Below are 15,359 nucleotides of genomic sequence, written 5' to 3' on the forward strand. Positions count from 1 at the left end.
ATGTGGTTTTATGACATATTGTGATAATCAATGATACCGCACACATACAAAACAGTTCTTTGTTTACTCTGGTCTTTATTCTAACCCATGCCCTAACTCTCCACCATATTCACTGAAGTAAATATATATATCGCCTTACCCAATGACACAATCAAAGGAGATTTACATTTATCATAACAAATACACTAAAAACCAAGTGAGGACTGAATGGACCAATCAAAGACACTTAAGTCCCAACACTGGGTACTGCCCACTGGTCTCTACACAATGTTCTATGTGTATACACCCTGTCATATGTCTGTTCCCTTTCCCTGCATTACCACTACTGTCTCTAGCATTCAGCTCACAACTGTACCTGTGCAGAAAGGCAGGGTTCCTAAACATGGTCATGAATGTCCAGACTGCAGCATACTTTCAGGCCATTCCTGAAGAATTCTGCATTACGTAAAGGGTTTGAGTGAGAACACTTGAGCGCAAATCTCAAAGTGCGATTGTTACCTGGATCTTTCCAGTGTGACTGACTGGGCTGTAAAAGTAACCCATCATCCACTGAGGTCCTGAAAATGCTGCCCCTGCTCATCTGCACCCCACCCCACCCACAAACACGATCTAACCCCCTCCCCTTTCTCCGGCTGAAATGTCCTCTGATAAACTCTAACTTTCACTGTCTCTGCACATGCACAATGAATATGAATAAGATGGATCTCACGTCTCCTAGATGTTTTTGGCCTGTTTCCTGAAATAGACCAACTATTCTAACTTTACATTCCTGCAGCCCGGTGCCAGCGAGAGTTGGTTCCTGTTGAGATTTTGTCTTATTATAGCCGAAGGGAGCTTCTCCTGCCTGGGCTGCCTTATGCCTGCTCGCTGGGTGTCCCGGCTCTCTGGAACACCGCCGCGTGACAATGCTTATTGTAAAAATCCCTACACAAATCTCAACTAAACACCTTTTTAAAGAAACGACTGAAAACCGCACCAGAAGAATATACGAGTCGCAGCTCTTGGCACAGGGGACTTTATCTTTTTTACACCAAGGACTTTAATGTTGAAATGAAAAGGAATTTGAATTTAAAGTCACTTTGGGTCATTCTTTAAAAAGACACATATAATTGTCACGTTATTTGACTCAATTATTACTGAATCACTTATCTGAATCTGTTCTGTATCAGTTACAGACATTTTTCATTCACTCTTATCCATATTAAAACTACCTTACATCCTAGTTTTTCAAAAGTGACATTTTAACCTATTTTTGCTTCTTTGGAGCCTAGTTTGTGCCCTATTTTAATCCATATCACTGAAAGTTCCATTTATGTCCCAATATGACCCATTTAAGTAGACCATGTTCAAAATCCCACGCACAAGGCCGTCAGATATGATTTACTCTTTAAGGTGAATTAGTAGGACTTAGGATTCGTTTTTTGGGCAGACACGCATTTGAATTTTAATCCATTTGATTTACACTACTTGCGTGACTCCTTGAACTACCTGGAATACTTGGTACTGCATATTACACATCCATTTAAAGCGGTGTTTGGCCCAGGTCTATTGGACTAAGGTCAGAGAGAGAAGCTGAGCTCACATCTGGGGAACTGTGCCATGGCTGACAACCTGACTCTGTCTGCTTTCCATTCGGGAATAGTTTTTATTATTCACATCATCAACAGAAATGGCCTGCAAATATTTCTGAGCAATGGTCTAACCACTTAAAGTAAATGTACCTGATGAACAACATACACAAGGAAAGTGACACGCAAAATTAAGTATTGCTAAAATGCGTATAGCCTACACTTTTACCCAGTTGTATATTTATAGTTATAAAGAATGTAAGCCATAGCCTGCTGCCTTGTGCCAGACACAATATTCATAACATCTGTGTTTGCAGAGTCAATGAGCCGGGCTGTAGTTGTGACCTTTACGATCAGGGCTGCTGGTGCTGATGAGCAGTGGCATGCACCTCAGTCTCTTATGCTCTGTGTTTAATCAGTGGAGAGGTGAGGGGAAGGTTCCCACATCACCTCGCATGACCTCCTGTTGGGCTGTGTTAACTGGGCAGCAGAGGGCAGTAATGACACTGTACTGTACTGTGGGGGAGACCCAGAGAACACACATATTGTATTGGACTGAGCTGACTGGGTCTACTGGTTTAAGCGATTCTTCTGCTGGAGTCTGAGTTGGCAGATGGATCACGAGTAGACAGCTCTCTGCTGGTCTCTGCAGAACATACATCCCTCAAACCCATTACCGTCAGAAGTCTCTCCATTTGTTTTGGGGTTTTTTTTTCTTTTCTTCGACTGGCCAAAGCTACTATGTACAAAGCCACAATGGGAAGTAAAATAACAGCAAATAAAAAGACAAAAAAAAACAATGAGGGAAATTAGGCAACAACACACAGCTACTGACTGCATATGGAGAAGGACCGGCCTCTAAATAAGTGCTTGCAGAGATTCTGATTGGGTGCGTATGGAGCCAAAAAAAAAAAGACATTAACTACAAATACAAAAAAAAAACAAAAAAACCCCTAATATCAGTCTAGATTTATTTATTCCTCTGTGACCAACCAGTGCCCTGGCACAGAGAGCCAGACTGTGTGTATCCGCCGTGTGTGACGGGACAAGCACTTATTTAAAGCTGTAGGACAGGAGATGAAAGAAAGCTTCAAAAGGAGCAAACCTGATTGGCTGGAGCTGTTGCTGCGTAGGGGACACTTGTGGCAGCAGCAGGCGCAGTGGCTGCTGAGGCAGTAGCAGGTGTAGCACTGTACATCATGGGGACTTTTTTTCAGCAGGAAGGGGGGGAACCATGGAAGCAATGAACAAGTAGGTGGAGCATTATGGTAACTGTGGCAACGTGTGTGCATTTGTTTTGCTTTTTTTTTTTAAATACAAACAGAGAGCGTAGGCGAAGGCGTCGTTAAGGTTAGACCAGCAGATGGCGTGCGATTATAAAGCAAAGCAAGAGAGGGCAATGAGAGACAGGAACCACAGGGGAAGAGAAGGAGATTACAGCCGCACTCACGCAGGGGAAGTAAAACAGCGTGAGGGTCATCAGCTCATTCCCAGAGAGGTCCTGGTGTTTTTTAAAGCACCCACCACCAAAGACCACGGAGAAAGGGATGCTTATAACTACAGAAGAGCTGAAATATCAGGTTGTTGCTGAGTTGATAAAACGAATCCCTAAATGTCATGATTTATGTAAAACAACTGAAACCCACTGAGGATCTCGTTGGGAAGCAGAGTGAATTTCCTGATTCACACAGCAAAACAGAGAGAGAGAGCACAGCACACAGCACAGAGAGAGAGCACAGCACACAGCACAGAGAGAGCACAGCGCACAACACAGAGAGAGAGCACAGCGCACAACACAGAGAGAAAGCACAGAGCAAGCAAAGGTCAAAGTTTAAATGGATAAAGACAAAGACTGGAAATTTAGCTTTAACTTCAAATGTTTTCAGAAGATTCAGATTAACAGAGCAGGGGTCTAAAACACACACACACACACAAAGTACTACTGCAACAAATGACACGGAAGAAAACAGAGTAAAAAACAGAAACAGAGAACACTGAGAAAGAAAATCATCATTTTAGGCACGACAAATTTCGAAACATCTTACAGGTGATTTAAAAGGCCTCGTGACCTCTCTGAGAGGGTCACACCCCCTTTTCTCACATCTATTATAATCCTGTTGGATGAGAACGATGTCTTTTAAATCAGCTGTAAGAACAACAACAGCCCCTGGAGAGGAGACAGGAGAGAGAGCGTAGGGAACCTACCAATGCTGGGAGCAGGAGACATGCACAACACCGACCCTGCCCGGATTAAAGCAGCAGAAAACAAACAGAGGTTAATAAGAAAGAAAAAAAACAAAAAAAAAACAGAATTAGCAAGCCACCTCATGTGTGTTTCAGATGCTGCTAACATGACTGTAACAGAGTACAAGCACATAAGAGTAAACTGCTCTCAGCTTGAATGTCTTTGTGCCATAGCACACGGGGTGAGCATGCCAAAGGACTGAGCTGGAGTGTGTGTGTGTGTGTGTGTGTGTGTGTCTGTGTGTCTGTGTATGTGTGCTTTTGTGTGTGTGTGTGTGTGTGTGTATGTGTGTGTGTGTGTGTGTCTGTGTATGTGTGCTTTTGTGTGTGTGTGTGTGTGTGTGTGTGTGTATGTGTGTGTGTGTGTGTGTGTGTGTGTGTGTGTGTGTGTGTGTGTGTGTGAGTGTGTGTCTGTGTGTGTGTGTGTGTGTGTGTGTGAGTGTGTGTCTGTGTGTGTGAGTGTTTGTGTCTGTGTCTGTGTGTGTGCGTGTATCTGTGTGTGTGTGTGCGTGTGTATGTGTGCTTTTGTGTGTGTGTGTGTGTGTGTGTGTGTATGTGTGTGTGTGTGTGTGAGTGTGTGTGTGTGAGTGTGTGTCTGTGTCTGTGTGTGTGTGTGTGTGTGTGTATGTGTATGTGTGTGTGTGTATCTGTGTGTGTGTGTGTGTGTGTGAGTGTGTGTCTGTGTGTGTGTCTGTGTATGTGTGCTTTTGTGTGTGTGTGTGTGTGTGTGTGTGTGTGAGTGTGTGTGTGTGAGTGTGTGTGTGTGTGTGTGTGTGTGTGTGTGTGTGTGTGTGTATGTGTGTGTGTGTATCTGTGTGTGTGTGTGTGTGTGTGTGTGTGTGTGTGCGAGTGTGTGTCTGTGTGTGTGTGTGTGTGTCTGTGTTTGTGTGTGTGCGTGTATCTGTGTGTGTGCGTGTGTGTGTGTGTGTGTACACGCGAGTTAGAGATGTTGAGTTAGGGTGAAGCACAGGCCAGTGTCGGCGGAGCAGGTGGAGCGTCTGATTGTAAAGGCATGACGGTCAGCTGAGTGAGAGACCTGGTGCGTGGGGAGTGAGTGGGGTGGAAAAGCCTGCCCACTGGGCATGTGTAAGAGTTACTGACAGACCAGGCGTGGCTAACACTGTGAGTGGGAGCGCTGCGTAGGCAAACCATGCTGCAAGAAAAAGCTTCAGTGGTTAAATAAAACGTAATGGCAAGCGGCTGGATGTTCTGAATTAGGAATTTAGGATCCGTAAGACTTTTTTTGACTGCTAACTAAAACATCAGAGCCAAAGACTTTTTATGTCAAGGACAGAATGTAAACATCCAATGCATACCAACAGCACAAAAGAAAATCTGCATTCTATATCGAGTTTCAGACTGTTTCTGAAGTTTGGGGCCATTCCTTGGTTTGCACGTACATAAAAAAATGAATATTTCACTGATTTACACTTTATCATTCCCCCTTGCAGTGAGAGATAAAAAGGCTCCTTTATAATTCTGGGCTCTATAATTCTGCTTTATAATCCTCTCTATTATTCAGACCAGAATGAGTCATGAAAAAATATGTCTATCTATCAAACGGAAACGTAGGAATGTAGAAGTACGCATCTCCACTTTATCAAGGGACATTTACGGATGGATAGTTAGACTGTTTTGATCTTTGTCTGTCAAATGGGTCAAAGCACCCTAAAGGTCAGAGTTGATGACCTCTGATGCGGTGAGAATGATCTTGTGTGTGTGTGTGTGTGTGTTTTAGGCAAAGCTAGCTTACTGGGGCTCATAACCTGACTGCACACTCACAGTGTGGGGCTCAAAATCAGTGGGGGGCACACAATGCGGTTCCTCACTAAGTGAACAATGTGTTTTTCCAAAGTTTATTATTGTTATTGGAAAACCAAAAGTGTCAAAACATTTCTTTGGTTAGGGTTAAGGTTAAGGTTAGGGATAGGTTAGTATTCTTTAGGTACAGGAAAATGGGAATCAATGGGAATTCCCCACTTAGATATGAATACAAACTTGTGTGCGTGTGTGTGTGCATGTGCGTGTGTGTGAGTGTGTGTGTGTGAGTGTGTGCGTTTGTGTGTTTGCATGTGCGTGCATGTTTGTGGGTATGTTTGTGAGAATGTGTGTATGAGCGTGTGTGTATGTGTACCTGTGGGGAAGAAGGTGGCAGACTGGGGAAACTGAGCGCTGGCCAGTGCCTGTTGGTAGTGTAGAACGCTGGGCGTGAAGAGTGCACTGGCTCCGTTGGTCTTCTCCAGGGCTGGCCTCTTTGGTAAAGGCGGGAGCATGGTGTGAGGGAAAGCCTGCCGAACAAACACAGAGAGGACTGTGAATGTCACCCACTCCACAACTGCTTCAAAAACACACACACACACACACAATGTGCAAAGTCTCACATTGTTAACAAAACTATTAAAGCTCTCTGCATAAATATTTACAAATGCTGAATATTTTTAGAATAAAACCTGTTGTGATTGATTTTGTCATAGATTTAATATAAAACAATGTTTAGGATTCATTCACTGCAACAAAGTTTGATGGTATATGAAGTTGTACACATACTGAATGAGTCTTACTGTGTTTACACAGTGGAAAAAAGGCAAAAAAAATCCAATACTGTGAGTGGCTATAATACGAGTAAAGCTACATGCAAAGCAAAAGGTGAAAGGTCATAGTACCATGTCTATGGTTGCCTCGAGGGGTCGCTTCATTGCTTTGCCAGTCGACTGAGTCTTTAAAGAGCAGGCAGCGAGCACATGATGGCAGTGGGCCAATGGGATTCAAGCGTATTAACATACAGGTAACAGCAAGCAGAGGTGCGTCATGGGGACAGCATTGCATTGTGGGAAGGTGAGAAGGAAAAAAAAAAAACATTACAGAAATAAAAAAAAAATTTGAAATGCTGTATACCACATATATACAAAACTGATACGCATGCACAGACATGAAAAAAAGAAATCTTTCAAGAGACATAGCTAAGTCCTGAATTAGTATGGAAGCACAAAGCATCTATTACAGCTTCGTTAAAAGCAGGAAACACTGAGATACTGTGTTTTAATTCTGCAGGCTGAAAATAATGGCAAATATGTCCTCTTTTATTCTAAATAATCACAACATCAAAGAGGTCCCCTACTGATTCCTTGGGGCAGTGTCAATGCAAAACCGATGATTACTGCGCAGAGTTGACTGTTAGCTTATGAATCTTATGAAGTCTGCAAGCTTTCCAAAGCATTAGGAAACTGATCAGGGAACAGCCAACACATCAGAGCACTGCCGTTCGTTTCTCATGAGCCGAATGATTCAAACGTGATGAGGTAGGGGAAATGTGGAGCTCTGTTTATTCAGATACAGCCCCTGACAAAAGCTATGTCTTTCATCAACTTGTCTTTCTTTCCTTTTTATCTGTCTTTCCCTCTTTCTTTCTTTTGAATTGCAGGACATGGCATGCATCGTGTACTGACTACAGTCTTGTGTCTTTTACTCTTTTTTTCAGACATTACTCTGTGGCCATAATGGGTAAAAATTGATTTCAAACAAAATATCTGCATTTTAAAGATTCTCTGCATTTTGTATTTTCATATTATAGACAATTTTCAAAATTGTAGAGGACTCAGAACGCCAAAATAGGAAAAAATAGAGTATAATAAAACAACGATAAAAATGTTAAAAAAATAAATGACATATTCACAACTAGATAAAGAAATGTGTGTGTGTATATGTATATGTGTGTGTGTGTGTGTATATATATATACATATATACACACACACACACACATATATATATATACATGTGTCTCAATTTACTATGTATGCATTTGTTTATTTATTTATTCTTTTAATATTTATCCTTTCACTCTTTAATATTTATCAATTATTATTTATGAACTCTTTGTTTCTTCTTTCCTCTCTTATTTATTTATTTATTTGTTTGTTTATCTTGGCACTCTGAATTCTCAATAAATTATTTCTCGCTGGTTAAAGAAAAGTATCGACTACAACGACACACTGACACACAGATGAACGGAACATGTGAGAGAAGTGGATGAAAATATGAGAGAAACAGAATGACTAAGCAGGAATGCAATGATAGAAATGATACTACAACTATACAGCATGTAAAACACCTCATTTAGAAAATAAATCTTAAGTTTTAGGTCTCAGACACATTTCAGGCAAATATGTTTTGTACTTTTGCACCCAGAGAGGCAACCCCACCAGTAAACTGTTGCTTTTTTATGGAGCCGAAGAAAAAAAAAAAGCAATGAGCTGGACAGTGAACCCGTTCAAAACACTAACTGTAGCCTATGTTACTATAATATATGCTAGAGGATTAAAGCAAAAATATTTAGACACTTTGACATTTTAAACTAGACGGGAGAAATCCACTGTATGATTGATGAGGGAATATCCAAGAGTTTTGACAAGTTTTTCTAACAAGACTCAAATCACTCGCTGAACCTTCTCTCATCCCATACAAATCACTGCCACAGACAGACAGTTTGTCTCTAACCGCAAATAACATTTTGTTTCTGGTTCTCTCTCCCTGACAATTTGTTTTTATGGCATTTTAGTGATCACAAATGTTTAGCCTACATTTGAAAGTCAATAGCAATGCGCAATCAATTTTAATTTGTTATATTTTAGTGTTGTTCATGTTCTCTGGCTGCAGGAGAATTTTAATTTCATATATTTTAGTGTTGTTCATGGTCTCTGGCTACAGGACAATTTTAATTTGCTAGGTTTTAGCACTCTTCATGGGTGGGACCAAGTAATAAAACAGTAAATCAGGGCTCCACATTTGATGATTGATGATTGAATTCTGATATTGTATTGGTAATTTCATGATAATTACAATTGGAACTGGAATCAAATCAAACCTGTATGTCAGTCTTTATGAACTTGATCAAAAGTTAGACATACTGTGTTTGCTAAAGGTGCACTGAAAGGTATATATCTTCACAGCCGTGAAACATACGGTAATGCTCAAACGTCTGTGTTGTCTGTTTGTTGTTAGTATCAAGTCTCAGACAACTCAAGCAATCGTTTCCATGGTAACCCCTCCCAATGCTCTCTGCCTACAGGTGACTAAGATATCACGGGATGGGCGCGCGTTGTCTTACCATCGCTGCGGCCGCGGCCGCCGCCTGGGCCACAGCCACCGTCTGACTGGCCTGGTGCTGGTTGGCTTTGATTTTGGCCAGCAGGTGCGCCGGAGGGTGGAAATATTTGCACTTCTCCCTCGAGCAGCGGCTTTTGACGTAGTCCATGCAGACGGTGACCGTGTTGTCGTTCGTGTCGACCATGGGGCCATCAATCGGGTGGGCGAAACGACAGTCTGTCTCCCCCCGCGAACAGTTTCCACGCTGAAACTCGCGACACACCTACACGGTCCCACAGAGATGGGAAACAAGCAGAAAAAAAAAAAAGGGAGAGAGAGAGCGAGAAAGAAAAAAACCACCACTTTCATTTATTCTGTGCAAGCAGTTTCTTTCACAAACATTTCAGCAGCTACCTACATTATACTGAATGCAGCTGAAGATATCTCAATGCACAAAGCTCATCTCTTACCTCATAACATGTTCTACTGCTAAAAATGCTTCTCTGCTGAAGACTGTTTTACTCTATGGACAAACGCAACCTGTAAACACCTGTTGACAGTAGGCATAAACACTATGCTGGTACCTCAAGCTTGTCAGTGCGCACTGATTTCTGGGAGGGGGAAGAGGTGGAGCTCTGGACCGTTACGGGGGGGCTGCTGGGAACCATGACTGGGTTACTGGACAGCATCTCCGTGGGAACCAGCCCCATCCCGTGCGTAACAGGAGAAATGTAAGGGCTGTAGTTGATACCAGCACTCCCTCCCAAACTCTGGTTTACAGGAAACGTCGGCTGTGAAGACAGATACAAGACAACATCGAAATTTGATTACTTTTCAGGGGAAAAAAAAAACACACACATACACACAACACACACACACACACACACAACATGCGTAACAGAGAGAGATGAGATTATTTCAAGTGAGTTACTGGACAGTAACATTTTGAAGACAGAGGGACGTACCACAGGTGGAATACTTGTGCCTGGGATCATGAACTGCATCTGTGTAGCCAACATGGCCGCTGCTGTTTTCTGCTGAATGAGGTTGTTTCGTCCGTTTATCTCCAGCTGGGTTTTTAAATGAGGGGGCGGGTGAAGGTATTTGCAATTTTCTCTGGAACACCGACCCTGAAACCAAATATAAATTAGGTTTTTTTGTGCGTGTAATTTTTCAGCAGCGGGTCTTCCGTGAAACACAGCCAGTCACACCGTCACACCGTGGAGTCCGAATCCCGGAAAAAGTTGTCCGTATCTGGTGATAATCCAGTTACTAAACAGACACCACCTCCATTACATCTCCAATTCATATTCAGTATACATATTTCTAACGTTCCCTTCTGCATGAATACAGATCAGAAAGACAATGCATTTCAATGCCCTCAATTTAACTGCTCCAGTAAAGTCATTTTCATGCCGAATTTCAATTAAAAGAGACGTGTCTTTCATTAATGAACGGGTCTGTTCTGAAACTAAATGAGTGTTTTGTTGGGGAGAAAAACACAGACAGGTGTCTCCAAGGACAGCCCAGCACAAGTGAAATGTTCCACTCAATAGATTAGGTGACTGCTTTTCAATATTCACTACAGTACAAATGCCCTTGGACAGCTGTTCCATTTTAGTCTCTCCAATTACAAATCATACATTTGGCATTTCTGGCCTCCATAAGTCTGAGGCCAACACATGGAACTAATCACTATAAACGAGAACAGCGTTTCAGAAATAAGCATTTTCAACAGGAAGCCAAGAACAAACCCAAAACGACTATTTGAGAAACTGGAGGAGAATACAAAAAAAACTGTCTGAAAAACGTCAAACTCGGTAAGTAAAAACGACACCTTCCAAGAGCTGTCCAGAGCGCTGTTTCTGCAGCAGTCCAAGAGAACTGAACACACAGATCACACCAGAGAACTGAACACACAGACCAAACACAGGCCTGAACACACAGATCAAACAAGAGAACTGAACACAGACAAAGGATAAGGACAGTGTTACTTTATAATAATTCATGATTGATCCAAAGGGCTATTATGAGATTAGCTGTCATTAAACATACATGCACTCTCTCATACATGTACACACGCATGCAAGCATGCACATGCACATGCACACGCGCGCACACACATACACACACACACACACACACAAACAGAAACACACACACAAACACACACACCAAAACCATGACAACCACATTAGAACTAGACACAATGTGTTTTTTGTGCCTGTGAGTAACTTTTCTGACAGACATAAGGAGTGAGAGCTGAGAGCAGAGAGGAGAGCCATGCTGGCTGAGCAGTGGCTCATAAAGTGACAACATTAAAACCCAGACTTCAGAGCTCCAGGACAGAATGACTCTAAACACCACGGGAAAAAAACTAGGCCAAAATCAATCAATGGATCCATTTTTAACAAGGCCGAGAGTTTCAAGCCCAGTTCCACTGAACTCAGATCGATAAGTTCAGCTTTGATTAATATTAACACACAGCGTATATAAGGAAAAACGGGCCGGTGTGAAAATGCATCAAGGGACATTGTGCTTCACAATGTCCCTTCAAACTGATAACCAGTGACAACCAAAGCACCAAAAATCAGACGTCCAGACAGCAGTCAGACAGCACACAGTCAGACGGCTGATGAAGCTTCGTCTGTCTGTCTACAGAATGGAATCAGTGTATGATATTTCATACACCTCCAACTCCATCACATTCTGAAACACTGGTATAAAACAAACAAACAAACAAACAAACAAAAACGCACACACACACACACGTACAACATGAGTTTGTAACAGAGAGTTGACATATCCAACACATTTAATTGAAGTGCTGAAATGCCCGAGGCAAATACAAATACTAATTTCACAAACAGATTAGGATTGCTAAACTCATTAAATTTATTCCCACGAGATGAATAGCAATTCCCCAGAAATGCCCATAAGGATTTCACTCACATATTTTCTATCTGGTAATGAACATCCCCCAAGGAAATTAGCATTGATCAAATTCTCCTACAAATGTGTCGCTGATGTATCCTTTGACCTCATACATTCTGCTGAGAAAGACTCACGACAAACCTCACTTCTTCCTCGTCTGAGGAGCAGACAAACATATCTTTTAAACATCTAACAGCAAAATGGGCTTTGGATACTGTGCCTTGAGAACAGAGAGTTTGTTCAGTCGTGTCAACTGATGACGGGGGACCACACGCAGAATTCATCTCTACACGGGAAAAGAACGGCTTTTCACGTACCCTGCAGTCATTACCATTTTATTTCGACTCGAGTGTATTCTGCATTAGCCAGCAAAAAGATGAAGTGTTTATTCAGACAAATGAGGAGGCTGGAACATTGTTGGTCATTATGGCCAGAGACTCAAGTTCCCTCAGGAGCCAGGAGTGTTGGTTGGTTTCCTCTAGCTGGCCAAACTCATGTATGTGCTCCATTGATGGTTACAGAGCGAGGGTGTGAAGCATTGAGAGATATGGAAAGCACACTCAGACACACACACACACACACACACACACGCACACACAGCTGCTGTCAACACAGACACCCCATTCAGAGGCAAGAACAATACATAGCCCTGTTTTGTCGAATTGGAGGAAGAAAAACTAGTGAGAGACATTCAAACCCACTATTTGTTACAGTACACAGAATCATTTTTACAAACCGCTTGATTGTAAGACCGTTTCAAAAGTGGGTTTCGGCACACGACAAACAAACAAAGTTGCCTGGAGTGTAACTGCGACAGAGTGCGTCCCACTGTAACTCAGACTCCCCAGTCATGAGGCACTGATCATGATTTGACTTAATCATTAAATACCGTAATCCACAACAAGCCAACAGGTCACCTGCTCCGGGCCCCTATTTAACGCCTCAACAAACGCGCCGCTTAATCCCCGTTTTCACACGGTCGAGCCGAAGCGGTGCGAGACTTGCGAGGTGATCTGTGGAACCAACTCGTGTGGCCCACCTCTCTCTCCCTGAAGCTGTGAGAGCGTAAAAACAAAGCGAGCGTTCACAGACGCACAGAGCCTTTACTGTGGCCTGCAGAGCTAACCCTAACCCTAACCCTAACCCTAACCCTAACCCTAACCCTAACCAAGTGAGCGTTCACAGACGCACAGAGCCTTTACTGTGGCCTGCAGAGCTAACCCTAACCCTAACCCTAACCCTAACCCTAACCAAGTGAGCGTTCACAGACGCACAGAGCCTTTACTGTGGCCTGCAGAGCTGCGCGCAGCTTCAGTCCGCCTGCTCGTCGAGCGTTTAAGAAAACATCTGCTGAGCCTGCGGACCGATTCTCACTCACCGCGCCGGCGCTTCTGACGCTCCACGTCAGCCGACATCAAAGCTTTTCCCTTAAAACCCCAACGCCGGCACGGGCCCTCAGAGACGGGACAGAATTATCACATATTCTTCTGATATGGGACCGTGGATAGCGTCACTCAATAACCGCTGCGCGCAATGCTGAATATCGTTAGCCTGTGAGTTCATGTGAATTTGAACATCTCTGTTTCACAGAATGCAACAGCGCTCCTTAGCCTTCAGGAATACCTGTTCTAAAGATAGTTCTAGCACACTCCTGACCACAGAGGTGGGGCACTGCATTTGCAGAGGAATTTAAAATGGCTGGCCAGATGTCTGTGAGAGCTGAATTGAGCTGTGCGATGAGTATATTGTTGGGCTGAAAGGGGCAGTGTTCAGGACGTGTTAATGACTGGGGGGGGGGGGGAGTTGTTATGAGGTTCTGTTCTCCAGGTACATTTTCCATAGTCCTGCTGGACTCTTACACGACTGGTGTAAAGAGGCATGAAATCTGACCAGTAATCCTGGTTTGGCAAGATTAAAAAAAAGAGAAAGTTCAGGGGAAACGCTCCATCATATCAGAGCCAGAATTACGCATAATATCCTTGAACAGCCGACATTTCTTCTGCAGTTTTCTTCAGGCAGAAATTTTAAACATACGCCTGAGAGATGAACCACTACAAAAAGATTTGTGATTTCCTGCACTGAGAGTGGTTTAAAAACAACTCCCTCTGAGCTGTTTCCCCTGGCAAACTGATGGTCATATGGTTTAGGATGTGGCACACTGATGGTCATATGGTCTAGGATGTGGCACACTGATGGTCATATGATTTAGGGTGTGGCACACTGATGGTCATATGGTCTAGGATGTGGTACACTGATGGTCATATGGTTTAGGATGTGGCACACAGATGGTCATATGGTTTAGGATGTGGCACACTGATGGTCATATGGTCTAGGATGTGGTACACTGATGATCATATGGTTTAGGATGTGGCACACTGATGGTCATATGGTCTAGGATGTGGCACACTGATGGTCATATGATTTAGGGTGTGGCACACTGATGGTCATATGGTCTAGGATGTGGTACACTGATGGTCATACGGTTTAGGATGTGGCACACAGATGGTCATATGGTTTAGGATGTGGCACACTGATGGTCATATGGTCTAGGATGTGGCACACTGATGGTCATATGATTTAGGGTGTGGCACACTGATGGTCATATGGTCTAGGATGTGGTACACTGATGGTCATATGGTTTAGGGTGTGGCACACTGATGGTCATATGGTCTAGGATGTGGTACACTGATGGTCATATGGTTTAGGGTGTGGCACACTGATGCTCATATGATTTAGGGTGTGACACACTGGTGGTCATATGGTCTAGGATGTGGTACACTGATGGTCATATGGTTTAGGGTGTGGCACACTGATGCTCATATGATTTAGGGTGTGGCACACTGATGGTCATATGGTTTAAGATGTGGCACACTGATGGTCATATGGTCTAAGATGTGGGACACTGATGGCCATATGGATTAGGATGTGGCACACTAATGGTCATATGGTTTAGGATGTGGCACACTGATGGTCATATGGTCTAGGATGTGGCACACTGATGGTCATATGGTTTAGGGTGTGGCACACTGATGGTCATATGGTTTAGGATGTGGCACACTGATGGTCATATGGTTTAGGGTGTGGCACACTGATGCTCATATGATTTAGGGTGTGGCACACTGATGGTCATATGGTTTAAGATGTGGCACACTGATGGTCATATGGTCTAAGATGTGGGACACTGATGGTCATATGGATTAGGGTGTGGCACACTGATGGTCATATGGTCTAAGCTGTAGGACACTGATGGTCATATGGTTTAAGATGTGGCACACTGATGGTCATATGGTCTAGGATGTGAAACACTGATGGTCATATGGTTTAGGATGTGGCACACTGATGGTCATATGATTTAGGGTGTGGCACACTGATGGTCATATGGTTTAGGGTGTGGCACACTGATGGTCATATGGTTTAGGATGTGGGGGCAACAGCAACACTGACTACTGGACCATGATCCCATGGTAGAAAGCCTTGCACAAACACACAGTAAAGGCGACATGTACGCAGATAGCAAGTATTTGAGCTAC

At 43.2% G+C, this 15,359-nt stretch overlaps 1 protein-coding gene across 2 annotated transcripts in view; it reads right to left on the reverse strand.

Moving 5' to 3' along the window:
• LOC115823595 (muscleblind-like protein 2a) overlaps positions 1 to 15,359 on the reverse strand; it is a 30,282-nt gene that overhangs the window by 3,540 nt on the left and 11,383 nt on the right. Inside the window, exons 3-8 of one of the 2 annotated variants that reach the window (XM_030787655.1) lie at positions 9,861 to 10,025; positions 9,480 to 9,686; positions 8,918 to 9,178; positions 6,476 to 6,529; positions 5,947 to 6,100; positions 3,774 to 3,809 (exon numbers count right to left, since the gene is read on the reverse strand). In XM_030787655.1, the coding sequence (XP_030643515.1) occupies positions 3,774 to 3,809; positions 5,947 to 6,100; positions 6,476 to 6,529; positions 8,918 to 9,178; positions 9,480 to 9,686; positions 9,861 to 10,025 (877 nt within the window). The remainder of the gene's footprint in view (positions 1 to 3,773; positions 3,810 to 5,946; positions 6,101 to 6,475; positions 6,530 to 8,917; positions 9,179 to 9,479; positions 9,687 to 9,860; positions 10,026 to 15,359) is intronic. The other variant, XM_030787656.1, reaches the window with a different exon arrangement.

Source organism: Chanos chanos, chromosome 10 (assembly GCF_902362185.1).
Source record: "Chanos chanos chromosome 10, fChaCha1.1, whole genome shotgun sequence".
Taxonomy (NCBI): Eukaryota; Metazoa; Chordata; class Actinopteri; order Gonorynchiformes; family Chanidae; genus Chanos; species Chanos chanos.